This window comes from Eulemur rufifrons, chromosome 7 (genome assembly GCF_041146395.1).
Source record: "Eulemur rufifrons isolate Redbay chromosome 7, OSU_ERuf_1, whole genome shotgun sequence".
NCBI classification, from domain to species: domain Eukaryota; kingdom Metazoa; phylum Chordata; class Mammalia; order Primates; family Lemuridae; genus Eulemur; species Eulemur rufifrons.
The window spans coordinates 66,865,366-66,883,859 of NC_090989.1; the positions used below are offsets into that span (position 1 = coordinate 66,865,366).

Consider the following 18,494-nt stretch of genomic DNA (forward strand, 5'->3'; position numbering starts at 1 on the left):
CTGTTTGATTTTTTTTGACCCTGGTGCTTTTACCTCTGTTTCTGCCAAACTTCAGCCTACTCTATGGGGAAAGTGAGTAAAACTAGTAGTTAGGAAAAATATGAAGACTGTGAAAAAACTAAACATACTCTTCAGAATGAGATCCTATTCAGAGAACAGTAGTGATCAAAGTACAAACTGTTGGAAAATACGGATATATGTACTTCTGTACATGTATATAGTGTATAATATGTATGTATATGTTATTGCTCATATGCAGAAATCTATCCATTTGCAGACAGCCCAGGTGGGTCAATTTTTCTATTGGAAAACCATTTAGGGCCATTCAAAACCATTAGGGCTAATTTGTGGAGACCAATTCTACTCGTCTGGGAATTAATTTGCTATCTTTTGCAGTCCACAAAGCAACTGTGAAACATAATAGGGCCATCATTTAGGTTACTCTGTTTATCTGGACTTAGAACTATCTTTATATTTAAATTATTAATAGTTGGTTTGCAAACTATATTGGCATCTCTTGGTTTTGAGTGACCCCTTCCCCACTCAGTTCTTTTGAGAATTTGGGGTGGGCTTCTCTGGCCATTCAGATAAAGGGCCTTATCCATAAGTGGACAGGTTTCCCCATAGGGACCATTACACATATACATATAAATACATACTTCCATCAGGCTTGTAACAATTGATTTCAAATCACTCCACAGTATTGATAAATAGCTCTATATTTTCAAGGTGCAGAAGAATTCCACAGCCTTAATTATTTCAGTGTCTTGCTGGTCTGCCTTAAGTGTATCTTCTGGGTTTTTGGTTGTTTTATTTCTAAATTTTCTGCAGTTGTTCATTTTGTATGCACACAATGTCGTTTTGTAAAGGTAGGTTGTAAATATTTTATTTGTAAGTCAAGATCACTCATGTGTAATGTTGTAAAGTGATGACCTGCTGTCTTGTTATAATTACTACAGTAAATGTTATAAGTTATGGATGAAACTTCAAAATGTACATCTCACATGTTATGCATTCCTATAAATATACTATACTAAAGATACTATACCTGGTTGTCTTTTTTTTTTCCTAAGTAAAACCTTTGTTCAAGGAAAAGAGTAATATTTTCCCTCTCTTCCCCCAAATATATGAAATCCTTTGACAAGGTAGAAGTATCACATTATCACTATAACACTTTCTTCCTAGCATTTTAGCAAGAAAGCAACAATTTTGTGCCCTAGAGCAGTGGTCCCCAACCTTTTTGGCACCAGGGACCAGTTTCATGGAAGACAATTTTTCTTCAGACTGAAGTGGGGAGATGGTTTCAGGATGATTCAAGTGCATTACATTTATTGTGCTTTTTATTTCTATTATCACATTGTAATATATAAAGAAATAACTATACAACTCACCATAATGCAGAACCAGTGGGAGCCTGAGCTTGTTCTCCTGCAACTAGATGGTTCCATCTGGGATGATGGGAGACAGTGACTGTTCTGACAGGAGGCGGAGCTCAGGCAGTGATGCCAGCCATGGGGAGTAGCTGTAAACACACAAATGAAGCTTGTTCCTAACAAACTAATACTGGTCTGTGGCCAGTGGCGGGGTTGGGGACCGCAGCCCTAGAGTATTTTAAGGCATTTCTCTACCCCAAAATGCCAAGGAAGCCTCAGGTTGTTAATTTCATTCCGATGTTTTAGATGGTAACGTTGTTAGAATGCTGGCAGGCCATTTGGGCTGGCTCTCACAAGGTTAGGCATTCTAGTGTGGACTCCAGGAATCTGGGTTAGCCTACGCAGGTATGATCAGGCTTTGAAAGTCTACATGTGCCATCAAGTGCAAACAAGGCTGATTAACAATATGCTGTCAATTAGCCCAAGTGTTAGAGATTAAAGGGTTTCGATTAACTTACTTTGCCAATAAGGACCAAAATGCTTTAACATTTGGCTTCTATTGCATCAAGATTTTATTGCATTTATTTGTAATGAGAAATACCTGTCAAAAGCATGGGCTCTTCATTGGCCATGCAGCATAATCTCTTCAGCGGAAACATAGACAATAAAGAAATATAGAAATGAAATCAGAATCAGTTTGATAAATTAAAATAATGAGCCCTATGGTTTTTTTTTTTTTGAGATCCAGGATTTGTATGTATTTTAGCACCAATATAGCTTACAAAGCACATTTATAATTAATATTTCATTTAATCACAACAAATTCTTATAAAGTAACTTACGTTATTTGGAGTAAAGACAACTGAGGGGGAAGAGAACTTAAAACAAATGTGTGTGTTTCAGTGTGTCTGTGTCTCTATACTGTATATCAAACAATAATATAATAAAACAATTAAAAACAGTATCCTAGCCTGTATTTTTTTGAGGGGAAGTGGTTGAAAGGAATGACCAATACATTTATAGGAAATTAGTAAAAGCCCTAATACAAATGATAATCAGAGCCTCAAGTTCAGTCTAAAATCATTATGAGTGGCAGATGGAAGGGGTTCAGTGAGCAATATAGAGCAAAGTCTATGGAAAGGATGAAGACTGAACTATTGCATGAAGTTTTACATTAAAGGAAACTCTTTAGGATAAAGATAAATACCTAAACAAGTAAGACTAAATACTGGTTAGAATCAAGATCCTTTACCCAGCCTGGGTAAATGAATTGCAGAACACAAAATGAATTGGTACAATCCATATTACATTAGTTTTCTATAAAGTGTTTTTGAATAAACTGAATCTCACTGAATCCTCACAATGATCTTTACAGAAAGTTAATTTTATTTTCTTCATTAAATTCATCAAGCTCATATAACTTGGAATGCATTGTCAAAAATCACTCAGCCAGTAAATAGATCTGAGACTAAAACTCAAATGTTTTGATAACTCCATTTTCTTTGTAGTGCACTGTACTGCTGTGCCTTTTGTTTTAAAAAAATATATATTTTTGTTAATGTATTTTAGTTGACACATAATAATTGTACATATTTATGGGACACAGTGATATTTCAATACACACAATGTGTAGTGATCAAATCAGGGTAATTAGTATACCCATTAACTCAAACATTTATCATTTCTTTGTATTGGGAACATTAAAAATCCTGTCTTCTGGACAGGTGTGGTGGCTCATGCCTGTAATCCTAGCATTTCAGAAGGCCAAGGCAGGAGGATTGTTTGAGGCCAGCAGTTCATGACCAGCCTGAGCAATGTAGCAAGATCCCATCTCTACAAAAATTTTTAAAAATTAGCCAGGTGTGGTGGTGCACACCTGTATTCCTAGCTACTCAGGAGGCTAAGCCAGGAGGATTGCTTGAGCCCAGGAGTTTGGGGCTTCAGTGAGCTACAATTGGCCATTGTACTCCAGCCTGGGTGACAGAGCAAGGCCTTGTCTCAAAAAAAAAATAAAAAACCTTGTTTTCTGGCTATTTGAAAATATGTAATAAATTATTGTTAACTATAATCACCCTACAGTACTATAGAATGCTAGAACTTGTTCTTCCTATCTAGCTGTAATTTTGTATCCTTTTTTAACCAACCTCTCCTGATCTCTCCTCCCCTTCCCAGCCTCCAGTAATGACTATTTTTACTTTACTTTACTTCTATGGATCAACTTTTTTAGAATCCACATATAAGTGAGAACATGCAGTATTCATCTTTCTGTTCCTGGCTTATTTCACTTAATATAATGTCCTCCAGGCTCATCCATGTTGTCACAAACGGCAGAATTTCATTCTGTTTAATGTAAGCCCTAGAGTTACAACGGTTATTTTCCTTAAAGTAGGATAGATTAAAGTATTGCCTTTATAGCTAATGGAGAACTTCTCTACTTTAAGGGATTTATTTTGTAAAGACCAAATATGTTTGGATTTTCAGACTGGCTAGCAATGTTATCCTCTTGGATAGCCCCTGATACGGATTAATTCATCTTCCTCTATCTCTCCTCCCTCCCTCATCTTCTCTACACCTATTATTACCTGCCACGAATGTGAGATACACTAACAAAAATAAATATGTCCTCCTCCAGGATGCAGAGTGCAGACAGAAGAGGTAATGAATAATAATTACCTAAATGCTTTATATTCCTATGTGCAAACTGCTATCAAACTGTCAGACGCTACTAAGTTAAGCAAGGAATTGACTAAAGGTCCCTGTCTTCGAGAACTTACACTCTATTTGGAGAAATGTAGGAGGAAACTAGTGGCTAAAAATTGGCAAATTATGACATGCTAAGCCAAGTAATACAAAGAAATAAACGCCAGCGCGGTGGCTCACGCCTGTAATCCCAACACTTTGGGTGGCCAAGGCAGGAAGATGGCTTGAGTCCAGGAGTTCAAGACCAGTCTGGGCAAACTAGTGAGACCCCATCTCTACTAAAACAAAAAAGAAAGAAATAATAGAAGTAGTCAAGAGGACGTTGAGCTATAAAAAATGAGCAGGATTTACACAAACTATCTTGAGAGGCTGGACTTTACGACCCTAGAGTCAATCTAGCTGTTCCGGACTTTAAACGCCAGAGATCCTACCCAGAGGAAACCAGCAAAAGCACAAACGCTAGCGCTAGGTTCGCCAGCCCCACCCGACCGTCGGGCTCCGGGGACCCAGAGACCGGCAAAGCGAGCCCGGAAAACCGCTGAGCGGCGGGCGGAAGAGGCGGGGCTCCGAGGGTGACGTCATCAGGGCGCCGGAGGCCGGGCGTGCCTAGGAGTTAGTGCTGCTAACTGGACGCGCGCGGCAATGGCGGCTGCCGAGGAAGTTTTGGGGTCTTTGGTGATGGGTCTGTATGACGTGCAGGCTTTCAAGTTTGGGAACTTTGTGTTGAAGAGCGGGATCTCATCCCCCATCTACATCGATCTGCGGGGCATCGTGTCTCGACCGCGTCTTCTAAGTCAGGTGCCCAGGAAGGGGAAGGACGGCGGGTGGCGGGAAAGAGGACCAGGAGATGGAGGGCGGAAGGGTGGCAGGAATTGGGCCGTGGGCGAGAGCAAAAGAGCCAAACAGGCAGGCCGACCCTACTGCTGGTCTGGGAAGTAGGCTTGAGAAGCACAGAAGCTAGGAGTTGTTGGGTTCTTTGACCGACTGGCTTTGACACGTGCTTTCCAAGAGTTGGGAAACCTCGTTATGGCTTTATCTGGCACAGAAGTACTTGAATAAGTTCCTGTGTTTACCGCCGGAAAATTAAACATGGAGAAAAAAGAAAAAGGTGGGTGGACGGAGAATTTAGTAGTTGGTCAAATACTTGGATGGGCTGTTGCTTGGAAAGGTGGTTCAATTTTACACTGTGTAGCCAGGAGCGCCAGAAAGTAGGTATTTCAGGGAGGCAATTTTTGGTCAATATAAAGGAAAACTTTGTACAAATTAGAGGTTTCTAGCCCAGTGCTTCTCAAACTTTGAGTATATATAAATCATCGGGGGATTTCGTTAAAATGCTGAATTCGGTTCAGTAGGTGTGAGGCAGGGACTGAGGTTATGCATTTCTAACAAGGTACCAGCCCAAACTGCAGACCGCACTTTTGAGTAGAAGGGTGTGAATGTGCTATCCAATAGAGTTGCTACTAGCCACATGTGAATATTGAGCATTACGGATTTTTAAATTTAAATAGTCATATGTGGCTAGTAGCTACCATATTGAACAGCACAGAGAGAACATTTCCATCATCCCAGAAAGTTTTGTCTAGAAGAGATGTATAAGTTTCCTCCACTCACTTAAGGGTTATTTTCATTGGGCACCCACTTTGTGTGGGTATAATAAAAAGGACTGAAGCACTGGCTGAGGTGTATTGACTTCTCACTATCCAGAATCTTGCTATGTTGCAGAATCATGCTATAGTGTATGTCATCATGTAGAGAAAGTGAATCATTAAGGATTTCCTAATGAAAAATTGGTTTATTTTAACAAGTCAGTTGATGACTAAAATTATTTTTTAATGCTAGATCATGGTGTGTGTGAGTGTATGAGAGAGAGATTTTTGGTAATTAACTGGGGAGGAGTTCAAAGCACGAAGAGACCTGGCTATAACTAAACTCCTTTTCTCATCTACTTGTTTATGTGAATAGAGTTTCTCAGTATTTATACCCTACAAAAGCAATAATATTTATGCTAAACTCTAACTTCCTAATAGTAATACCTGACTGTGGTATTATGCATATGTTAGTATACATGTATACATTAGTGTACATTATAGTCTATACAGTAGTGTACTAATTGAAGTGGAAAGGTACCATTTATCCCACTAAGAAGTGCATTTCCAATTCCAAAATAATCTGTTTTTATGATTCTGTCAAAATTTGCAAATTATGTTTTAATTATATGCTCATAATTGTAGTCATATACAGAAGAATATATATATTTTTTGAGGTTTGAGTCTTCTTGTTTTCTTCTTTCGTTTTAGAGACAGGGTCTCATTGTGTCACTCAGGCTGGAGTGCAGTGCCATCATCATAGTTCACTGTATCCTTGAACTCCTGGATTCAAGTGATCCTCCTGTCTCAGCCTCCTGAGTAGCTGGGACTACAGGCACATGCCACTGCACCCAGCTAAATTTTTTTTTTTTTAACATTTTGTAGAGAGGGGTCTTGCTATGTTGCCCAGGCTGGTCTCAAACTGCTGGGCTCAAGCAGTCATCCTGCCTCAGCCTCTCAGAGTGCTGGGATTAACAGGTGTGAGCTACTGCATTGGGCTACAGAAGAATTCTTAACACTTAGAGACGTATGGTCATGGGAAATATTTTAAAATTTACCATTTTAAATTTTAATTTATATACGTTTTTATTTTATATACAGAGAAGTATGATAGAGGGATCAGTAAAAGCTTTTCAAGTGTAAGTATATATTGCATTAGAATAAAATTCTGTGGACACAGTGAAGTAAAAATATAAGTTTGGAAAAAATGTAAAAATTTTCCAATTTTCATAGTCCCCCATTTTCATGGGTGGCTTTTGGATTCCATGTATTCGTTAAAAAGAGTGCTATAGGCTGGGTGCAGTGGCTCATGCCTGTAATCCTAGCACTCTGGGAGGCCAAGGTGGGAGGATTGCTCGAGGTCAGGAGTTTGAGACAAGCCTGAGCAAGAGCGAGACCCCATCTCTGCTAAAAATAGAAAGAAATTAGCTGCAAACTAAAAAGATATATAGATAAAATTAGTCGGGCATGGTGGCGCATGCCTGTAGTCCCAGCTACTCGGGAGGCTGAGGCAGAAGGATTGCTTGAGTCCGGGAGTTTGAGGTTGCTGTGAGCTAGGCTTACACCACGGCACTCTAGTCCAGGGAATAGAGTGAGACTCTGTCTCAAAAAAAAAAAAAAAGAGTGATATAACAGTTCTAAGATAATATATTAATATTTTTAGAACTAGATATTATATTCTTTGAAACTTAAAAACATTTATAGATTTTTAAATATTTAGAAGTAGTAGAGTAAAAAATTTTAAAGATTTCTGATCTAGTTCACAAAGCAACTCTGAGTGATTGCTTTTCTTTTAAAAAAAATAAGGTAGTGTTAGGTGGGTGTATGCATTGTAATATTAAAACGTGATGATTTATGTGGAAAAGGAGATTATAAAATGGTACTTCAGTCTGGATGAGGTGGCTTACACCTGTAATCCCAACACTTTGGGAAACCAGAGTGGGAGGATCATTTGAGCCAAGGAGTTCAGCCTGGGCAACATAGACAAAACCCTGTCTCTACAAAAAAAAATAAATAAAAAACTTAGCCAGGTTTGTTGCCCATACCTGTTGTCCTAGCTACTTAAGAGCCTGAGGTGGAAGGATTGCTTGAACCCAGGAGCTGGAAGTTGCAGTGAGCTATGATTGTACTGTACTCCAGCCTGGGTGACAGAGCGAGACCTTATCTCTAAATAGATGGATAGATAGACAGACAGACTTTACACAATAGGTTCTGTATTTATGAAACTTCTTAATTGAAGACTTCTTTCAGAAAATCTAAAAGGTGATAGATACTCAAAGCATAGTGGATTACTAAGGGAAACTAGGAAGTTGGGGGACCATCCTTAGTCTTTGGGGTCAACATCATGACCTTGCCCAACACTCATGTTGCCTTTAGAGCAGACCCTGAGTCTAGCTGAGTAAGTTCATTCTTGTGAGTTTTTTTTTTTTCTTTTTTTTCCCAACCCACCTCCCCTCATTCTTTCTTTCTTTCTTTTTTTTCTTTTTCTTTTTCTTTTTTATTTTCTTTCAAGCTAACAGAACTACCTCATTCTTTCTTGTGTTTTTATATTTATATATGTATATGGGGATCTGTGGAGAAGGGTAACTTAGTTAAAAGGCATTTGTTTTTCTCTCCAGTCAGGTTTGAGACTAACCCCCTCTAGTTATTACTGTCTTTAATGTTATGTTGTTACATGATTTATACATCATTTAAAATAGTAATAATAATAATTTATGTGTTCATTTTCTTATAGGTTGCAGATATTTTATTCCAAACTGCCCAAAATGCGGGGATCAGTTTTGACACGGTGTGTGGAGTACCTTACACCGCTTTGCCGATGGCTACGGTTATCTGCTCAACAAATCAAATTCCAATGCTTGTTAGAAGGAAAGAAACAAAAGATTATGGTAAGGTAAAAGTGGGATAAACATTAAGTTAATATGTTATCTGATACTGTTAGAAGTTTTTCCTGTTCTATATGCTGTTTTACCAGTCATCTTGAATATTCTTCATAAGTACTTTAAGTTGTTATTGTCTGTGGAATTTGTTAGCTTTTGCTGTGAATTACCTTCCTTCCCATTAGAGTGTACATGGGAAATGCTTCATAGCGACTAGATAATGAAAAAAAGTGGTTTTTTTGGTACTCTCTCTATGAAACCCCAGCATCTTTACCAGCCTTTCCCTCATCAGCAGAATGTTCTAAGAGCACATAGTTTCCCAGTATATTTGTACTTAAACTGCATGAAGAGTAATGCACGAATAAAATTGCTCTCATAAAGCAAGGTAAACACCTTAGGGAGATATTTTTTGTGGGTCCATGGCAATAAGTTATCAGGTAGCTTGTTTACAATCTAAAAATCAATGATATTAAGCAATTAATGGGCTTTTTTGTTTTATGTTGATGTGATAATGGTTTGTTACATTTTTTTGAAATAAGTCCTTTTACATATGCATTCTAGAAATTTTTATGTTGAAATCATGTGTTATATCTAGAATTTGCTTCTAAAAATTATGGGGATAGGGAGTAAGGGTATAGATGAAACAAGACTGACCATGAGTTGTTAGGTGGTGAGGTTATGTCTTCATAGGTGTTCATGATACTATCTTGTCTACTTTTGTTTGTTTGAAATTGCCATTATAAAAAAAAAAAAGAAAAATAGTTGAATTTTTGCTGCTTAAAGGCACAGCCTTAGGTGTTTTTTGAGCTAAAATAGTTATCTGCATGAGTCCCTACCCATAGGGGAACTGTTATTTCTATTTTCTTACTATATGTTTTTAAAAATGTTTCTAGAATGAAATCATTCATTTTTTAATATACCTATTCATTTTTTAATATACTCGTAGTTTTGTGTTTTAGGCTAAGCTGATTCAGTTAAATTTGTCAATTCTTCAAGCAGAGGAAAGAATTTAAGAGAAAAGGAATGGGAAAGGTCAAAGATAATACCTGGTGGTAAAGCTCAAAAAGTGGGTAAAATGCCCACCAATTCTATTTCCATTTCAAAATAAAACAAATGGTAGCGGAAAATATAAAAATGAGTCTATAAAATTTATAGCCTGAGTTGTTTACATTTCATAGATTATCTGAAAATAGTCTGTATTGCGGTTTGGGGTAGAGAAGTATTTATTTAGTCACATTGCATTATATAATTCATAAGATTGTAGTAATAGGTCTAAATGATTGCTAAAGATTTTTCCTCCTGAATTTATAGCTTCAAAAAGCCAACTGTTTGGATAATCTTGAGTGTTGAACTTGTAATAGTTTGTTGATGGAAAAAGCAGTGATTTCATTGATGATGTTGGGTTATTCTGTGTTTCCTAACTTTCCTTAATCTAGGTGATCTTGCTTTAAGAAACACCACGTTTGAAAATTTGACTATAAAACACATTAAGTGGTGTTTACGCTACAAAATAATTTACTTGTTTTATTGTAAATAGTCTGTACATGTAACTGGCAGTTTTGGAATACAGAGATAGTGAACAAAACTTAGTCATCAAGGCACGTTGAAAACAAAGATAAGTAGCTCCAAAGTAGATTAACAGAAAATAAGATTTAGATCATCCACCCCTACATAAGTATATATCAAATTTATACTGTAAGATACATTTTGAGTTGGCTGGAACGTATATATGTGTGTGTGTGTGTGTGTGTGTGTGTGTGTGTGTATGCTTTAAAGTTGGAATCAACAGAATTTTTTCTTTCCTAGGTACTAAGCGTCTTGTAGAAGGAGCTGTTAATCCAGGAGAAACCTGCTTAATCATTGAGGATGTCGTCACCAGTGGATCTAGTGTTCTGGAAACTGTTGAGGTTCTTCAAAAGGAGGGCTTGAAGGTCACTGATGCTATAGTGCTGTTGGATAGAGAGCAGGGAGGCAAGGACAAGTTGCAGGCACATGGGATCCGTCTCCATTCAGTGTGTACATTGTCCAAAATGCTGGAAATTCTCGAGCGGCAGAAAAAAATTGATGCTGAGATGGTTGGAAGAGTGAAGAAATTTATTCAGGAAAATGTTTTTGTGGCAGCTAATCATAATGGTTCTCTCCTTTCTGTAAAGAAAGCACCCAAAGAGCTCAGCTTTGGTGCACGTGCCGAGCTGCCCAAGATCCACCCAGTTGCATCAAAGCTTCTCAGGCTTATGCAAAAGAAAGAGAGCAATCTGTGTCTGTCTGCTGATGTTTCAGAGGCCAGAGAGCTGTTGCAGCTAGCAGATACATTAGGACCCAGCATCTGCATGCTCAAGACTCATGTAGATATTTTGAATGATTTTACTCTGGATGTCATGGAGGAGTTGACAACTCTGGCAAAACGCCATGAGTTCTTAATATTTGAAGACCGGAAATTTGCAGATATAGGAAACACAGTAAAAAAGCAGTATGAGGGTAAGTATTATTCAGGAATCTGCGAGAATCAGAAATCCAGCTTAAACTGGCTGTTTTAAGAAAAAAAGGAAATGTATTAGGCCGGGTGTGGTGGCTGACGCCTGTAATCCTAGCACTCTGGGAGGCTGAGGCGGGTGGATTGCTTGAGCTCAGGAGTTCGAGACCAGCCTGAGCAAGAGCAAGGCTCCGTCTCTACTAAAAATAGAAAAAAATAGCCAGATGTGATGCCATGTGCCTGTAATCCCAGCTACTCTGGAGGCTGAGGCAGGAGGATCTCTTGAGCCCCGGAGTTTGAGGTTGCCATAAGCTAGGCTGACGCCATGGCACTAACTGAAAGTTTAGCCATAGAGCAGGCTGTCAGTTGTTGTTGGATCTAGGAGCTCAAGTGATGTCTCCTGGACTTGATTTCTCTCCATCTCTCAACTCTGCTTTTTTCTCTATTGACTTCTTTCTCAGGTAGGCACACTCCATGTGCCCACCCCAAACCAATCACTCTGGCCTGTGGTATAGAATACCTTTATTATCTGGCCTGGGTAATATACCTACTCCTGTATCTGTGAGGTTATTAACTTTATTTAAACCTATTGAGCTGAGAACCAGGCTGGGATAGCTCTCCTAAAGAAAATGAGTGTGCCGATAGCAGAGGAACAGTTATGTGGGTTCTAGGAATGCAAAGGGGTTTTCAATAAAAATTATAGATGTAGGAAACAAAGGAAAAGCAGCATAAAATGTTAAGATTTATTTTCAGCTGAAAAAGATCTGTTGATATATATCCTTTTTTAAAAGATTTTTTAAATGTCAAATAGGGACCCAAAGTAAGTACAAGTGTTGGAAAAAATACTTAGTTCTACTACCCATCTTCTTTGCAACTTTGTCTGGTTTTACAAGGATGTGATCATACTGTATATAGCTGGTTTTTTTTTTCACTTACAACAGATATTTGATCGTGTTATTTAGACTTATTGTAGGCATCTCTGAGGTAATTTTTCTTAAAGTAGTAACTCATGCATATTCTTAAGCTATTTCTTCAGAATAGACTTGTTTATAAGTGACTTTCTTCATGTGCTTAAGATGTCCTACTGATATCACATTGCTTAGCTTAGTTTGGCTTATTGACTGACATAGGAGTTAAACACACTTTCTTCAGGTTTACATATAGCTTTTTTTCAAAAAGTGTTTTTACTGTTAGCTTTTAAAATGAATACAGTTGTCTACTGGGATTAGAATAGCTAAGGAGATCTAAGGAACATGTAGAAATATTGAGAGATAATAAAGTTGCTGCGAGATCCCTGCAGAGTGAACATTTGTCATTTTCAAGAGGAATTTCGAAATGTCAGTATCCTTGACATTAATAAATGCTCATCTTCACTGGAGTCCCTTTCTAATTGCATGATCTTCATTCAGCTTGCAAGGAAAAACAGTCTTATCAGTGTTCCTGATAAACAAAGTACAGAACTTGCAATAATTTTTTTCTCACTGTGATCTCTTACCCAGCTGCAAGGTGGAGTGATACATTTTTCACAGATAGAACCATGGGTTCAGTAATAATCACTAACATTCCTGAAGTGTTAGACTCTATCATTAACATGTTACTTGGAGATTATTTCATATTATGGTTGGCTGGTTGGGCAAAAGGTTAGAGGTTTTTGTTAGAAAGTTAGCAAATATCTTTTTTTCCCCCCCTTCTTCTCTTAGGTGGTATCTTTAAAATAGCTTCCTGGGCAGATCTAGTAAATGCTCATGTGGTACCAGGCTCAGGAGTTGTGAAAGGCCTGCAAGAAGTAGGCCTGCCATTGCATCGGGGGTGCCTGCTCGTTGCGGAAATGAGCTCTGCTGGTTCCCTGGCCACTGGGGACTACACGAAAGCAGCGGTAAGTGACGGATGGACTGGGGCAAGAGAAGGCCAGGGCTGTTAAGCCGCATGCTACAGGGCAAGAAACACCTTAATCTGGGGTCCATGGAACCTCTACCAAAAAACAATAGCTCTTATTAGTGTGACAGTATGTTAATACTAGTTGATAGAGTTCTTTGGTAGTTTATAGCATGTTATATCTCACAGTGGACACTTAAGGAATTTGAACTGTGCTCTTAGAGAAACATTGAGATTGAGATAGTCAAATAAACTTCTACCTATAGCTACCAGGCCTTTAAAATAGTTGTCTTTTTCATCTCACCATGAGTTGACTGAAGATGAGAAGAGCTTCCCAGACACACAATTTCTCAGACTCTCCGAAGTCCCACAGAGATGTACATTCTCATGACAGCTGCCCACAGAAAGTAGCCTTCTATCTTTGATATTGATTGGTTTTATGTAGGAAAAGCTCTTTAATTAGAGTCCACGTGCATTATTTCCTCCAGTAACTCCTCCATTATTAAAAGTTCTTATAACGCCATAAACAGGACTCCCCACCCCCTTCCCACCCCTGCATGCCAAAGTAGAGTATGAGATGGATAATTATCTGGTTAAAAAGTTACCCTTCACATTTTCCTCTGAGTAAATTTTTGGTTGGATAGTCACCTATAAAGGTAGATAAATCACCTTTCAGATAGTTTAAGGAATATAATACTACATTTTAAAATTACCATGAGAAATTTAATTTTTTCATATTATTTCAAAGACTATGTGGAGCTGTTAAAAACTCACATGGCTCTAGAGTCAGGTTTTAACTCCACCCTTGAGTTGACCATAAATGTCTGATTTCCCAAGACTCACAAGCAGAGGGGCCATGAGTCAGTGCTAATATTTGGGCCATTCTAGGAGTCTGGGTCTGGCTCGAGGACAAAACATCACTTGTTTGTTGGTGGTAGTACTTGGTGGCAAGAATGGATTGGTGTGAGTCTTAGTGAAGAGGCAAATCAGAAAGCCAGGCAGACCTTCTAAAGAAACTTTAGTATAGAAATTGGGGAGACCAGTTAAGAGCAAATGTTAAAGGAGAGGGAAAGCAGAAGTGAGAGAGGTTTCTTTAGCTCTTGAAAACGTAGCTGTTTTTTATATGATGGCTGCCCTTGGGTATGGAGTACCCTTTGTAGCTAGGCTGTAAGCTTTGAATGTGGTTTCGTACCATTACGTGTTCTAAAGTACTCACCCCAGATGATTTTTGCAAGTAGGTGGGTCACCAAGCGTTATTACAAATAAATAATTATGCATGGATTTTTGCTAATTAATTGGTTGATCAGGGGAAGGAGTAGGAAATCTTAATGAAGCAAATACGTTTTATCATCATGATTCATATCTAAGATGACCTGTTTCAGACAGAGTTTATATATATGAAATGAGAAAAAGTATCTATAATATAATAAAATTTCTAACTAGTTAATAGAGTAGATTTTTTTTTTACTTTTGTAGAACTTTCATTCTGTGTGATTGACTATTTTCTTGTAATATGTCCTATTCCATTTAGGTTAGAATGGCTGAGGAGCACCCTGAATTTGTGGTTGGTTTTATTTCTGGCTCTCAAGTAAGCACGAAACCAGAATTTCTTCACTTGACTCCAGGAGTTCAATTAGAAGCAGGAGGTAAATCCATTCATTGGTCATGACTCTTCCAAAAGTGCTTGTTACCCACAGCAGGCAAAATTAAACTTTGCATGTTATTGTAAAGTTGCTGAAGAGAAGCCTTCTTTGTCTAGAACAATGATGAATGAGCACTTTGGCCTGCCGATACCTAGACTTGCAAAGCAGCTTGCAGTCTAATTTTACGATAAAATTTTAGAAAGATTTTTCATTGAAATATTTCAGAAAACTGATATTTTAGGTTAACGTTTCTTATCTGGTGTTCTGAATATGCTACCAAAAGAAGATATTCTGTGCTCAAGGAAGTTTGGAAAACCCTAGGCTAAACAAAATTAAATATTTGTTTCCTTGTTAGAGGATGTTGCAGACCTGTGATGTGCTTATGTCTATCGTGAATCTCCAGTGTGGGCATCTGTGGTTCTGTCATGTTACCAAACTTATTTGAACATGTAACACTTTCAACAGACTGAGAAATGCAGTTAGAGTGGCTAAAAAGCAGTGCTAATTTTCTTATTGATGAAATAAACGAATAATCCAGGTTATGAAAATATACATATTTAATTGTCCTATGGGATTCAATAAAGCTGCTTTAGTTTTGAATGAGGAAGAAATCATGACCAGAAAACATATATTTTTCCAGGTTATTGTACAAGAAAGGTTGCTCATCACAGTTACTGGAGTTTATTCTATCCCACCTTCCATCTCTTTCCTTCTTTATAGGTTAGGCTTAAGAAGTTGGAGATTGGAACTGTGAACGTTAGGGTCCTCGTTTTATAAAATTATCAAATATTTAAATATAAATACTTAAAATGAAAACAACTATGGTTGATAAACACTGAGAATGTCATGACTGAGGTTTATAATATCAAGAAGGGTATGAGTTTGGGAAACCTTAGTTGGAACCCTTATCAACCCTCAGTGGAATTTGTCAGGTTGACAGCTCTGATTTTCTGTTTTTACCATTGCAAAGTTCAAAAGATACACCTTTAAAGATATTAAGAGAAAAGTAGATTTTATACTAGTTATTCTTGTATAACTCATACCCACTTCTCCTTCACAGCTTTCCTCCCCAGAGATAACTACCTCATTCCTTCTAACAACTGCAGGATGTTTGCTTGTTATGGCGTGGCCATAATGTGTTTAACCATTCCCCTGTGGATGCATTTAGATTGTTTAGAAACAGGAAACATCTATCTGTATATTTTTGTACATGTAGAGTATTTCTGAAATACTCTTGTACTAGACCTGAAGCTCCTTGAGGATGGGAGCTCTTTCTGAAGAATGCATATACCCCAGCACTGTACAAATGTTGAAGGAATGGACAAGAAGCTGTATAGAGACAGATGAATGAGTGTTTTTGAGACTGTCAAGATAAACACTGAGAATGTAATGATCGAGGTTTATAATATCGAGAAGGGTATGAGTTTGAGAACCCTTAGTTTTCTTTTTAAACCGTGAAACACTATGACTAGTATACCCATTAATCTTAAAGGAGCTAATCATTTTGTATAGATAATATAACACTTAAGAAAAAGAAGGAACGCCTTTTTGGTTATTTTGATTTTAATTAAGTACTTTAAAAAGGGAGCATTACAGAAGGTTAATCAGGAAGAAAACTAACAGGCTGATGAGAATTCAAATAAATAGGTTAATGGATGGTAGATGTATCCCCTGCCAGGTTAAAGAATATGGGAAGTTTCCTAGGCCATTTTCCAAGTTTTACATTTCAGATTTCACACACTACAGAACAGGCCTCGGCAGAATGGCTTGCCTAAGGCTTTATAATGTCTTGGCTTTTGACATTTTTAAAAAATTACACATTTTTGTTAAACATTTTATGAATCAGATAGATTTGGGGTTTTGGCCCTTCCAACTTGTAACCATATGTCTTGGACAAGTTATTAATACTTTACTTCTTTTTGTCTCATTTTCCTGATCTGTAAGATGGGGACAATAACAGTATTGACCTAAGGTAATTGAGAGGCTTCAGTGAGTTATAATGTGTAAAGCATTTAACACACATCTTGGCACCGAGTAAGCACTCTATTTGTCAACTGTTAGTATTATTTGTAAGCCCCCACAATTACTTGACTAGATAGTACAGATAGAGTCTAGGCTTTTAGGAATATTTAAAGCATCTTGCATTTGAAAAATAATAAGTCATTTAACAGAGTGCTTCTAGAATAGCAGAATTTTAAAAAGAACAAAAAAGCAAAAATTAGGGGTTAGAGTTTGTGCACAGTCTGTATGACTGCTTGATAGAGTGTGGCAGGAAGGTTCATGGTAGTAGTGGTCAGGTTAGATGCCTTGGGAGGTCTTTCCCAAGAGTGCATCACAGTGATTCTGAGATGTATGCTCAAATTTTCTTCAATTTTGAGGCCAAGTTTTATTGTATTTTTTTGGCATTGATTATTTCTTGGCAATAGAGAGAATTTACTTCATTGTTTTTTGATATTGTTAAACAATAGATGATCTACAATTTGACATCGAAAGGGAGTTGTTTAGCATCTTTCTGCTCAGTGAAGGTCTCTAGCCTATCCAGCGAGCCTCTTCGGCTCCTTTTGTTACCCACTTGCTGTGTAGATGGGGAATGGAAAGCAGGAACATGTTTTTATTCAAAGCTGGTTAGATATTTTCTCAGAGAAGTTATGTGACAGGGTTTCTGATTTTTGTATTATGTTATTAAACAGTAGCTTTTGTGTTTTCACAGGGGATAACCTTGGCCAACAGTATAACAGCCCACAAGAAGTTATCAGCAAACGAGGTTCTGATATCATCATTGTAGGCCGAGGCATAATCTCAGCAGCTAATCGTCTGGAAGTAGCAGAAATGTACAGAAAGGCTGCTTGGGAAGCTTATTTGGGTAGAGTTGGTGTTTGAGTGCCTTGGATGCATTTTTGTGAAGACCTTGAAGATAGTGGTCTCTTGAAAGTCACCGGCTTAAAATAATCAACAGCCTTTACTCCTGCTTTGATTCTCCCACAGGGCCTATGGGGAGATTGCTTCTGGCATTAGCATAGTCTTTAGCAAATACTGAGTGACTTGTAATCATTGCATTGTTACTATAATAAATTTATTTTCAAACTTGCTTTAATTAAAATGGGTGTGTGTTAGGCATCCACAGTCCTGTCTGTTAGAGTCTTCCACATTTGAGGATCACTCATATCTAGAAATAGGAGTTTTTTATTCTTTTAATTAAAGTGAGACAAAAATTTAGGACATCAAGAGGGTAAAACCAGTATAGCATTTCTTGGGTCCTTTGTTCTTTAATGTATTGCCCAAATTATATCTAAATATTAGCCACTCTCCTCCTCCTTTTGCTTAAAAGTGACAGTCCAGGTATCCAAGTGGTGCTGGTTTCTGGAACTGCTGTTGCTCACTCACCAAAGAGGGCAAGGTGGGGAAGGAGAAGATGACTATTGCTCAGCCCCTAAGCTAATACCTGGCTGTCATTTCAACAAATGGAGGTGGATTCTGGCTAATTTCTTCCCCTAGCCAGCAACTGTGGATCAGTGGTGAAACTCAGTCACAGCTTCCTCAGTTCACAGTCAAGAGGTCTGGGGGTTTACTTAAGGATCCCATATAATTGTCCCAACTGTCGTTAATAGAGAGGGAAGTCAGCCTTTACGAGTAATATCCAAGGTGGTGGTTGAGCAGGGCCGGGGTGAATGCTGTCTGGGTTCTGATGGCACCAGCACACTTTCCTTCCTTCACTCACCTGTAGGCAGTGGCAGATGGAGGACACTTGCCATTTCCCCACCATGGCAGCTCTTTCCACTCCTGCCCGCTCTTCCCTCTAATGACTCAGAGGAGAGCCTGGGATTCCAACTCAGGTTATTATTATGTTCCCTCTAGAAGTTTCTTTCTCAAGAGATTCTGCTCTGAAGTCCAGTTTGAGCCCCAGGTCCCTAGTCCTGCATCTCCAGAGAAATTCCCTCTGAGAGGAAGGGACAAATTATCAAAAA

The 18,494-nt window shown here is 38.1% G+C and overlaps 1 protein-coding gene across 1 annotated transcript; it reads left to right on the plus strand.

Annotated features, from left to right (window-relative positions):
- The first annotated feature begins 4,678 nt into the window (after positions 1–4,678).
- Positions 4,679–17,608, plus strand: UMPS (uridine monophosphate synthetase). The gene is given in 7 exon segments (XM_069472713.1): positions 4,679–4,871; positions 8,394–8,547; positions 10,345–11,016; positions 12,712–12,887; positions 14,418–14,532; positions 17,240–17,353; positions 17,356–17,608. Coding segments are annotated over 7 exon segments (1,428 nt in total). The 5' UTR covers positions 4,679–4,715; the 3' UTR covers positions 17,397–17,608.
- Positions 17,609–18,494: the final 886 nt, after the last annotated feature.